The 12,529-nt window shown below is 36.5% G+C and overlaps 1 protein-coding gene across 5 annotated transcripts in view; it reads left to right on the top strand.

Annotated features, from left to right (window-relative positions):
- NUF2 (NUF2 component of NDC80 kinetochore complex) overlaps nt 1-12,529 on the top strand; it is a 38,317-nt gene that overhangs the window by 8,379 nt on the left and 17,409 nt on the right. For all 5 annotated transcript variants that reach the window (XM_019986775.2, XM_019986784.2, XM_019986792.2 and 2 more), the window contains exons 6-8: nt 8,001-8,098; nt 9,254-9,327; nt 11,540-11,636. In XM_019986775.2, the coding sequence (XP_019842334.1) occupies nt 8,001-8,098; nt 9,254-9,327; nt 11,540-11,636 (269 nt within the window). The remainder of the gene's footprint in view (nt 1-8,000; nt 8,099-9,253; nt 9,328-11,539; nt 11,637-12,529) is intronic.

Below are 12,529 nucleotides of genomic sequence, written 5' to 3'. Positions count from 1 at the left end.
GTTGCTGTTGTTGTTCAGTTGCTCAGTCTTGTCTGACTCTTTGTGACCTCATGGACTACAGCACACTAGGCTTCCCTGTCCTTCACCATCTCCCAGAGCTTGCTCAAACTCATGTCCATGGAGTCAGTGATGCCATCCAACCATCTCGTCCTCTGTCGTCCCCTTTTCTTCCTGCTTTCAATCTTTCCCAGCATTGGGGTCTTTTCTAATGAATCGACTTATCACATCAGGTGGCCAAAGTATTGGAGCTTCAGCTTCAGCAGCAGTCCTTCCAATGAATAGTTAGGACTGATTTTCTTTAGGATGCACTGCTTTGATCTCCTTGCAGTCCAAGGGACTCTCAAGAGTCTACTCCAACACCACAAATCAGAAGCATCAATTCTTCGGCATTCAGCCTTCTTTATGGTCCATCTCTCACATCCATATATGACTACTGGGAAGACCATAGCTTTGACTATATATATCTTTGTTGTCAAAGTGTTTTCTCTAATTTTTAATATGCTGTCTAGGTTGCTCATAACTTTTCTTCCAAGGAGCAAGTGTCTTTCAATTTTGTGGCTACAGTCACCATCTCCAGTGATTTTGGAGCCCAAGAAAATAAAGCCTGTCACTGTTTCCATTCTTTCCCCATCGTTTGCCATGAAGCTATGGGACCGGATGTAATGATCTTGGGTTTTTGAATGTTGAGTTTTAAGCCAGCTTTTCACTCTCCTCTTTCACCTTCATCAAGAAACTCTTTAGTTCCTCTTCACTTTCTGCCATAAGAGTGGTGTCATCTGCATATCTGAGGTTATTGATATTTCTCCTGGCAATCTTCATTCCAGCTTGTGCTTCATCCAGCTTGGCATTTCACATGATGTACTCTGCATATAAGTTAAATAAGCAGGGTGACAATATACAGCCTTGACGTACTCCGTTTCCTATTTGGAATCAGTCTGTTGTTACATGTTCAGTTCTAACTGTTGCTTCCTGACCTGCATACAGATTTCTCAAGAGGCAGGTCAGGTGGTCTGGTATTCCCATCTCTTTCAGAATTTTCCACAGTTTATTGTGATCCACACAGTCAAAGGCTTTGGCATAGTCAATAAAGCAGAAATCGATGTTTTTCTAGAACTCTCTTGCTTTTCCCATGATTCAGCGGATGTTGGCAATTTGATCTCTGGTTCCTCTACCTTTTCTAAAACCAGCTTGAGCATCTGGAAGTTCACGATTCACGTATTGCTAAAGCCTGGCTTGGAGAATTTTGAGCATTACTTTACTAGTGTGTGAGATGAGTGCAATTGTGTGGTAGTTTGAGCATTCTTTGGCATTGCCTTTCTTTGGGATTGGAATGAAAACTGACCTTTTCCAGTCCTGTGGGCACTGCTGAGTTTTCCAAATTTGCTGGCATATTGAGTGCAGCACTTTCACAGCATCATCTTTCAGGATTTGGAATGGCTCAACTGGAATTCCATCACCTCCACTAGCTTTGTTCGTAGTGATGCTTCCTAAGGTCCACTTGACTTCGCATTCCAGAATGTCTGGCTCTAGGTGAGTGATCACACCATCATGATTATCTGGGTTGTGAAGATCTTTTTTGTATAGTTCTTCCATGTATTCTTGTCACCTCTTCTTAATATCTTCTGCTTCTGTTAGGTCCATACCATTTCTGTCCTTTATCGAGCCCATCTTTGCATGAAATGTTCCCTTGGTATCTCCAATTTTCTTGAAGAGATCTCTAATCTTTCCCATTCTGTTGTTTTCCTCTATTTCTTTGCATTGATTACTGAGGAAGGCTTTCTTATCTCTCCTTGCTATTCTTTGGAACTCTGTATTCAGACAGGATAAATACTAAAAGTAGAAATGCTGGTTTACACAGTAAGCACATGCTTAACCTTTTAGGAAACTCCAAACTGTTCTTCTAAGTGGCTGTATCGTTATGCTCTAGTGCATTGCCGTTGGCAGTATGTGATAGTTTCAATTCCTCTACATCCTTCTTGTACTCGATACTGTAGGTTTTTAATTTGACATGCTAAAGGCTGTCTCTGGGTTTCCCAGGTGGCACAGTAATAAAGAATCCACCTGCTAATGCAGGAGACACAAGTACATGGGTTTGATTCCTGGGTCAGGGAAGATCACGTGGAGTAGGAAATGACAACCCACTCCAGTATTCTTGCCTGGAAAATTCCATGGACAAAGAAGCATGGTGGGCTACAGTACAGGGATCACAAAATGTGGGACATGACTGAGCCCACATGCACGCAAAGATTGTCTAGTTATATTTCATGGTTTCAACTCACATCTCCCTCATGGCTAGATAATAATGAGCAAACTTTCATATGCTTATTTGCTATCCATATATCTTTGGTGAAGTATCTATTTGAATTAGTTAGCTACTTTTAAAAAATTGAATTGTTTGTCTTATGATTGAGTTGGAAGATTTCTTCAGTATTTTGGAAACAAGTGGTTTATCAGATACGTGTTATACAGATTTTTCCCTTGGTCTGTTACTTGCTTTTTCAGTTTCATAACCATGTCTTTTCAAAAGCAAGATGTATTTCATTTTTGAATATTCTAACTGATATTTTTTCTTTTGTCATTCATAAAACTATTTTTTGCATTTTATCAGAAAATCTTGGCCTCAAGGATTTATTTGGCTAAATTTTACTCCTTTATTTTGCTGTAAGTGTATTATAGTTTCAACCTTTATTATTTAATGCCTAAATTTTTGAATATCATGTGAGGCAAAGGGCAAGGTTCATTTTTTTCCTTTATGCATGTGATTCTCGAAGTATTCTAGCATCACTCATTGAAAAGTTTATCCTTTTGCCGTTGAACTACCCTGGCACTTTTGTCAAAAGTAATTGATTCTGCACATCTATTAGGATGGCAGAAATCTAAAACACTGACAATACCAAATGCAGCTGAGGAAGGATATGGAGCAACAGGAACTTTTATTTATTGCTTGTGGGAATGCAGCCTTGGAACACAGTTGTCAGTTTCTTACAAAGCTAAGTGTATTCTTACTGTATGATCTAATAGTCATGTGCCTTGGTATTTATCCAAACATCTAGAAAGCTCATGTCCACACAAAAACCTGCTAACATCTTTTTGCAGCTTTATTCATAATTGTCAAAACCTAGAAGCAAGCAAGACATCCTTCAGTAGGTGAATGGTGAAATAGTACATCAAGCCAGGGGAATAGTACTTAGTGCTATAAAGAAATGAGTTATGAAGCAATAAAAAGACATCAGGAATCTCAGATGCGTATCACTGAGTATAAGACGTCAGTCTGCAAATGCTATTTGCAGTACTATTATAATTATGCAGTACTATTACTATTATGACAATCTGAAAAAGACAAAAACTATGAAGATAGTAAAAAGATCATTGTTTGCCAGGGACTCTGGGGGGAGAAAGAATAGATAGCCAGGGCAGAGAGGATTTTTTACAGCAGTGAAACTATCCTGTATCATACTGTAGTTATACAGTGTTATATTTGTGTCATTATACCTTTGTCATATATATGAAACTTAGAAAGAAGGTAACGATAACCCTGTATGTGAGACAGCAGAAGAGACACAGATGTATAGAACAGTCTTTTGGACTCTGGGAGAGGGATGATATGGGAGAATGGCATTGAAACACGTATAATATCATATGTGAAACAGATCACCAGTCCAGGTTCGATGCCTGAGACATGGTGCTCAGGGCTGGTGCACTGGGATGACCCTGAGGGATGGGATGCGGAGGGAGGAGGGAGGGGGGTTCAGGATGGGGAACACATGTACACCCGTGGCTGATTCATGTCAATGTATGGCAAAGCCAATACAATATTGTAAAGTAAAAATAAATAAATAAATAAAAAGGCCTATACCTTTGTCAAAATCCATAGAATGTACAGATTTATACGTACATTCCAAGAGTGAATTCTGATGTAAACTATGAACTTTGACTAATAATGACATGTCAGTATAGGTTCATCTTTTGTCACAAATGTACCACTCAGGTGGGGGATGTTGATAGTGGAGTAGGCTATATCAGGACGTGGAATACATGGAAACTCTACTTTCTGCTTAACTTTTCTGTGAACCTAAAGCACGCTAAAGATCCTGCATTAAAAAGTCAGTTAATATATATATATTTCTGGCTGCATTCTTTGCTCCGTTGATCTCTATGTCTGTTTCTGCACTAACCATACTGCCTTGATTACTTTAGCCTTTATAGTAAGTCTGGAAATCAGGCAGTGTTTAAGTTCTCCAACATTGTTCTCTATTTCATAATTGTTTTAGTTATTTTGGACTTTTGTATTTTCATATAAATTTTAGAGTTAGCCGGTCACTTTTATGCTCCTCTACCCTCCATAATCTCCTAGAATTTTGACTGAGATTACTTTGAATGTATAGTTCATTTGGTGGATAATTGAGACAACTTGATAATATTAGGTCTTGTAATCCAAGTGTATTTACCTCCATTTATTTAGGTTGTCTTTAATTTTTCATGACTATGTTTTATTATTTTCAGAGTACAGGTCATATACATTTTGTTAAATTTATCTGTAAGTGATGTATATTTCTTTCAGTTTAAATTTTGAATTGATTGGTCATTACTAGTGTAGAGAGACAATTGATTTTTACATGTTGACCTTATTTCTAATACATTTTTAGAATAGATTCCTTAGGGTTTTCTACACTGGCAGTCCAGTTATTTGAGAACAAAGACAGTTTTACATCTTGCCAATCTAGATGTATTTTACTTATTATTCTTTCCTTCTGCAGTGGCTAGGACTTCTAGCATAATGTTGAATAAAATGTTGAGAGTATGCATCATTGTTATTCCTGTTCTTCAGGGGAAAGCATTTAGGCTTTCATCAGGAGGTGTGTTAGTTATAGGATTTTCTTAGATGGCCTTTATCAGGGTAAGTAACTTCTCTTTGCATTTTGTATCATGAGTGGGTGTTCACTTTTGTTAAATTTCTGCTCTGCATCTAATGAGAAAATCATGTGAGTTCTCTTCTTCAGTCTAGTGGATTACATTGTTTGATTTTTTAATGTTAAGACAACTTTGTATTCAGGATGAACCCCATTTGGTTATGATACAGTGTTTTTTAACATATTGCTGAATTTGATTTGCTAATATTTTGTTGTGTTTTTGTGGTCATGTTCATGAGAGCTATTGGTCTGTATTTTTTTTGTAATGCCACTGCAGTGACAAATTTGGATATCAAGATTTTGCTGGCCTTTCAAGATGAGTTTATAGAGATTCCCTCTTTCATTTCCAGAAATAGTTATGTAAAACTTGTATTCTTTCTTTCTTAAATGTTCGATAGAATTCACCAGTGAATCCAACTGGGATTGGAGTTTTCTCTGTGAATTATTAATTAATTTATTTTTTTTAATAAATAAAGGATTATGCTGGTTATTTCCAGAGCTACTAAATGAGCTTCTGTAGGTTACCTTTTTCTGAGAGTTTATCTATTTACTTTAAATGGGCAGATTTATTAACATAACATTGCTCATATTTTTCCAGAATCATTGAACAGTCTTTGGGGTCAGCAGTGATGTCTCTCTCTCATTTTGACATTAATAATTTGTTTCTTCATTCATTCACTTTTCCCTGATCAATCTGGCTAGAGGTTTATCAATTTTGCTGATCTTTTGAAAGAACCAGCTTTTTGTCTCACTAATTTTTAGGTATTTTATTTCTGTGTTTTGTTTTATTGGTTCTTGTGCTCATTGTTATTCCTTCTTTTTTCATGCTTACTTTGGGTTTTCTTTTCTTTCTTTTTTCCTCCAGCCTTTTAAAGATGAAGCTGAGGCCATCAATTGAGACCTTTCTTCTTTCCTAACATAGATGTTTAGTGCTATAAATTTCCCTCTAGCTTTGCTTTAGCTGCATCCCATGAGCTTATTATAGATGTTTGTGTGATAGTTTCAATTCCTCTACATTTCTTTGGATTTCACACACACACACACACATGCATTTGTGATTATAAATTTAATTTTGTCTTCAACAGAGTAGTCCTGTGACACTCTGGCTTCGGGAATTGAGGCCACATCCCTTCTGAGATATCTTTTCTTTTTGGAAGTTATTTCAGGATTATCATTGGTCAAAGATCAATTTTTATCTAAATGCCTAATTTTGATAGTTCTTAGATCAAATATATAGTTTAAAATAAAAATCCTTATGGCAATGGGTCCAAGATTTAGAGTTCTCAGAGGAGATTATTTCCTCACAGAGACAATGCAAAAACACTACTAACTTTGTCATTTCCCTGCATTTCCCCCCCTTAATCTACCATTTCACTAAGGACGTAGCCTTTCTAGAGTCCCACATCTTTTAGGGACCTCAGCTCCAGTTCCCTGTGTCATGTGAGTCCAAGGTGTGATCAGCTGTTTCTTCATGAAAGTTAATAATCCAGACTAACTGCTTACTGAGCCTGGAGTTATTCTCTCTTGATTCTCATGTCTGGCTGTTTTTAATAAGACTTTCTCTTTATCACAAGTTTGCAGCCATTTGATTATCATGTGCCTTTGAAGATTTTATTTTTGTCCCCCTTCCTTAGATATGTTTATAGTTCCTTGGATATGTTTATGTGTATGTGTTAGTCACTCAGTCGTGTCCAACTCTCTGTGACATCATAGACTGTAGCCCTCCAGGCTCCTCTGTCCATGGAATTCTCCTGGCAAGAACAATGGAGTCGCTTGCTATTTCCTCCTCCAGGGGATCTTCCTGACCCGAAGATTGAACCCACATCTCTTGCATTGCAGGCAGATTCTTTACCATCTGAGCCACCAGGGAAGCCTGGATATGTTTATAGTTTCTGTCAAATTTGGAAAATATTTGGCTATTCTATAAAAGTTTTTTCTACTGTTCCTTTTTGTAGGACTCTAATTACACATTTATTATGCTGCTTGATATTGTCCTTAAGTTCCTAAATACTCTATTCATCTTTTTCTCTCTGGCTTTCATTTTAGATAGCTTTTATTGCTATGTTTTCAGTTTCACTAATCCTTTCATCTGTATATATAATCTGCCCTTAATCCTATCTATTGTATTTTTCATCTCAGGTATTTTATTTTTCAACTGTAAAAGTTCCATTTGGGTCTCTCTCCTTTCTGTCCTTATAATGCTATTGCTTTTCTGAACCTTCCTGAACAAACAGAATGTATTTATAGACCATATTCATGAAGACTGAGTCAAGAAGATAGAGTTTTTATATATTCTAGCTTCCTTGGCCTCTTTAAACTTTAAAAATCCTAATTTTTTGTTCTCTCCAAACTCTAAATTCTGTTTTCATGTCTCAGCAATACCCAAGAGTTCTGTTTGTGATCTCCCCCAGGATATAGCCTAAAAATTCACTCAAGTGGTAGGCTAGTGCATTAGTAGGGTTCAACTCATTTACCTTTCTTGGAAATTGCTATTGTATGTTACTTATAGTTCAGTGTCTACACTGAGAAGGCAATGGCACCCCACTCCAGTACTCTTGCCTGGAAAATCCCATGGACGGAGGAGTCTGGTGGGCTGCAGTCCATGGGGTCGTGAAGAGTCGGACACGACTGAGCGACTTCACTTCCGCTTTTCACTTTCACGCTTTGGAGAAGGAAATGGCAGCCCACTCCAGTGCTCTTGCCTGGAGAATCCCAGGGACGGTGGAGCCTGGTGGGCTGCTGTCTATGGGGTCGCACAGAGTCGGACACGACTGAATCGACTTAGCAGTAGCAGCAGTGTCTACAGCTTGTTATTTTATACTTTTTATCTGCTTTTCTGGTTGTTTAGGATGGGATAGTATATCTGGTCTCTGTTCTCTCATGGCCAAAAATGCTTTTTGTTTTTTGGGGTTTTTTTTAATTTAGATAATTGGGATCATTAAGTTAGAGCAGATATTCTGTACTTTGGTTAATTAGCATACAAATACTTTTGTTCTGTATACTATAAGCAGAATATATGGTGGGAGAAAATAAATTTTCACTTTTCTTCTTTCAAAGATTTATTTAAGGAGGCTTGCTTTCTATTTTTAGAGGCAAAACGGACAACTCGGTTTTTAAGTGGCATTATCAACTTTATTCACTTCCGAGAAGCATGCCGTGAGACATATATGGAATTTCTTTGGCAATATGTAAGATTCAAATGTATTTTGGGATCATATACCAGTTCAGTAACATCATTTATACACCAATAGTATGTCTTGAAATGATTGATACAGATAACTAATTTTTTATGGCCATTAGAATCAAATTTACATATTATATTTGTATGAAATTTTAAATTTAGTGAGTTTATCTCAGAATGAGATTTTCTTTTATATTTGGTATCATTAGGGAGAGGCTGGGTTTTTTATTTAAATTTTGTACCTGGGACTCCTTTTCCTTTATTAGGAAATGGAGGGGAAGACAATAGTGATAATCAAATTCTTTTTCTTTAGAGTTTAATAGATAGTGTAATGTTCTTTAAATAATTGAGAAATTTGAAGTTTATATTTGCTTTCTAAATAATGGCCTAATTAGGTGTTTTGTTCTGTTCATCTGTTTGCTCAGCATTGCATTATAAGAGTCAAATAAATCACTTTAAACTCCTTTCACCAACAATTTAGAGAATTTGGAAAGATTTTGGGTCATCTGTGTGATTTGTTCCCATCTGCCCTCAGTTTGGGGTACCATACTTTTAGAAAAGCACTTGGGTAACACCAGAGAATTAGTACTTAGACAAGTGAGCTACATAGATAAATATTTCCTTATACAAATCATGATCAGCCTATACCACCTAAACATCAAATACTTTCCAAAGCATACAGATGTGTGTGCCAACACATACTAACACACAATTTTGCTTGGCTAATTTCTCATTTTTTTTAAGATATGGCTCAGAGTTCTATCATTTCTGTGAACCCTCTGTGATACTCCTTCCCAGACATTACCCAAGTTGGGTTGAATGTCATTATATTCAGTCCTATGACAAGTTGTATATATTTATTTTTCTGACTCGTTAAAGAGACTGAACTATGTAAATCCAGGGACTAAAAGTTAGTCTTCTTGGGAGTTATTCCTGGTACCTAGCACCATGATTAACTGTGTTAATAAGAACTCAACATTTGTATGTTGAATAAGTAAAGAAATTTCTAACTCATTAGTTATAGGTGCCTAATTCTTTCTTAAATTTCTTAATTCTCATGGTGGAAGTTGTAGAGTGTGCAAGTACTGGTGGATATTTTTTAAACACATCACTGATTATGTTGAAAAATGTTGATATTAAATTGTTAAAATTGCTTTAATAGAAATCTTCTGTGGACAAAATGCAGCAGTTAAATACTGCACACCAGGAGGCATTAATGAAATTGGAGAGACTTGAGTAAGTAGGAAATTTACAAATAAAATGCAATTTCAAAATGCAAAATGAAGGTAGAGTATTTTACAATCTACAGTCTACTTCATCTCTTTTATCTTACTTACTAAATAGAGTGTTTAATTAAATTGACCTTTTTTGAAGAAGAAAAACTAGTGTGTGCTTCCTTTAACTCTTAATATACACATAGTGTATTCTTTTATTTCTTTTCTTGTTGTTAGTGCATTAGCCAGACATGTTTAGAGCCATTAACCAACTCTCCTAAATTATATCTAGTGGTATTTATCTTATGTGTAAGCAGTAACTGACAGGATTCTCTTTCTTCCTTCAGATCAGTTAATTCTTTAAAATTTTTATTCCTTCAACAGAGGTTTATTGTTTAGTTTGTTTTGTTTTGACTTAAAGGTCAGATAGGAGAAGAAATCATTCAAGGGTTATAATTCTTGGCTTTATATATATTGATTTTGAACAAAAGAATTTTTTTATCCCTTCTAATATGTTGATGCTTTGGGTTTTTCTGTTTCAGTTAAAAACTTTGTTTTTAGCCTGCTCTGGCATAAATTGCCTTTAGAGACAGCCCATTTCCTTCTCCAGGGGATCTTCCTGACCCAGGGATTGAACCCGGATCTCCCGCATTGTAGCAGATGCTTTACCGTCCGGGCCACCAGGGAAGTTAGAGACAGCAGTAAACTGAAAAGACTGGGAGTAGGAGGCCAATAATAACATTTAAGATGGCAGATTTGTACAGTGTTCAAATATCAACAACCTCAGATATCCAGATAATATGACTATAATGGCAGAAAGTAAAGAAGAACTAAAGAGCCTGTTGACAAGGGTGAAAGAGAAGAGTGAAAAAGCTGGCTTAAAACTCAACATTTAAAACGTTATGGCATCTGACCCCATCACTTGATTTCAAATAGAAGAGGAAAAGTGGGAGCAATGACAGACTTTATTTTCTTGGGCTCCAAAATCACTGTGGATGGTGACTGCATCCATGAAATTAAAAGATGTTTGTTCCTTAGAAGGAAAGCTATGACAAACTAGACAGAGTATTAAAAAGCAAAGACATCACTTTGCTGAGAAATGTTTGTAAAGTCAAAGCTGTGTTTTTTCCAGTAGTCATGTATGAATGTGAGAGTTGGGCCATAAAGAAGGCTGAGCACCGAAGAATTGATGCTTTCAAATTATGGTGCTAGAGAAGACTCTTGAGAGTTCCTTGGACTGCAAAGAGATCAAACAAGTCAAGGAAATCAACCCCAAATATTCATTGGAATGACTGAAGCTGAAGTTCCAACACTTTGGTCACATGATGCAAAGAGTCAATTCATGGAAGACTGATGCTCAGAAAGATTGAAGCAAAAGGAGAAGGGGATGGTAGGGAATGAGATGGCTAGCATCACGGACTCAATGTACGTGAATTTGAGCAAACTCCAAGAGACAGTAGAGAACAGGCGAGCCTGGCTTTCTACAGTCCAGGGGCTCCCAAAGAGTTGGACATGACTTAATGACTGAACAACAACAAAATTTATGATAAACCAAGTCAAAAGAGAAATGGCAAACTGGAAGTGAAATTTGCAACATTTGCAGCAAAGCGTTTCAATCTCTAATAATGCCCATGTAGTATTCCTAAAATACAAAGAACTACAAACTGATGGGAAAATATAATTTTAAAAATGGGCAAGGAATTTACAGAGGATTAAGTGCAAATACTAATTAAAAATATGTAAAAATCATTAAACTCAATAGCAGTCAAGGAAATGAAAATTAAAGTAACAATTCTATACCACATATCACATATCAAAAACTAAAGTTGAGAGCATTCATATGGAAGAGACTAGAACATGTGAAAGTGCTCTTAGGAAGGATTTGTGGAGCAAAACAAATGGATGATACAGTAGAGAGATGTGAGGAAGTGAGAGCCACAGAAAGATGGACTCAGCACTAAAATTAGGAGTGGAGTTAGGGTAGATGTGTATGCAGATGAGTCCATACATAGATTGGTGGCAGAAATTTAGAGTTCATCTGATTTTTATTTTTGCTGGATCACAGAGTCCAGGTCATGGATTTTAAATTATTGTCATGTGGAAGGATGAGAATTCAGAAACATGAAAGCAGATAGTTTTTTTTCACTTAAGTTGTTGAAGAGCAGAGACCTTTTTTGGACTTTCTAGGTTAAGAACTTGATATATCTTATTTTAACTTACTTTGTTGTGTTCAGTTCTGTTCCAGTTGAAGAGCAGGCAGAGTTCAAGCAGCTTTCAGATGATATTCAGGAGCTGCAGCAATCGCTGAATCAAGAGTTTCGTCAAAAAACGGTATCTAAGCAGGGTACCCAAACCCGGTGCCCGGGTATCCAGCCTGGAGGAATGGGGTGGAGACGGAAATGAGGGGGTTTGGGATGGAGGGGCACACGTATACCTATGGCCGATTCAGACTGGTGTATGGCAGAAACCATCACAATATTGTACAGTAATTATCCTCCAATTAAATAAATAATAATAATATATATATTTTATATATATTTACGTATATAAAAAATAATAAAATAAATAAAAACGGTGTCTATTGTTAGACATCTTAAATCTTTTTCAAAAGTTTTTTGTATATGTGATATGGAGGGGCCAACAGCACATTACTTTCAGTTACTAAACAAATAGGATATATTGTTCACCTTACAATGAATATATATTTCTGTTGTCCAGGTCAACAGAATTTTAAGTATTGATGGTGTCAAGGGTATATGCTATCTTGTTGACTAGAATTAAGATTTTTTTCTGTATCTAATCCTGATGTTTGTAAATTGTGCACCGAGGCACCCTGGGTGCTACAGCAAGCCCTCAAGGGTGCTTCAGGATATTTTAAATTTTAAAGGAAAACAACATTCAGCATCTGTCATACACTGCTTGAATATCTAGCTCAAGGCGGTTCACAGTTTCAACAAGAACTCGTGTTACCTTCCTTTCATATCTTTTGAACCTGGGTTTTTGGCTTTTGCCATAATAAAAAGCAAGTGCTGTGTGAATATTATCATGCAATAGGAAATGAGAATTGCCTGTGACCCATGGTTCTAAGATGTGTACAGTACTCAGTTTTACAGTATACCATACCCATCCAATTTGGAAGTAGTTGTAGCTGTTTAAGAATAAAATAAAAATAGTATTTTTCTTTCAATTTGCATGTATTACTTTTTCAAGGGGCTACTAAGTTG

The sequence above is a fragment of the Bos indicus genome, chromosome 3 (genome assembly GCF_029378745.1).
Source record: "Bos indicus isolate NIAB-ARS_2022 breed Sahiwal x Tharparkar chromosome 3, NIAB-ARS_B.indTharparkar_mat_pri_1.0, whole genome shotgun sequence".
Lineage (NCBI taxonomy): Eukaryota > Metazoa > Chordata > Mammalia > Artiodactyla > Bovidae > Bos > Bos indicus.
The sequence above is the reverse complement of the archived record's forward strand: the minus strand, read 5'-3'. Positions and strand labels throughout refer to the sequence as shown.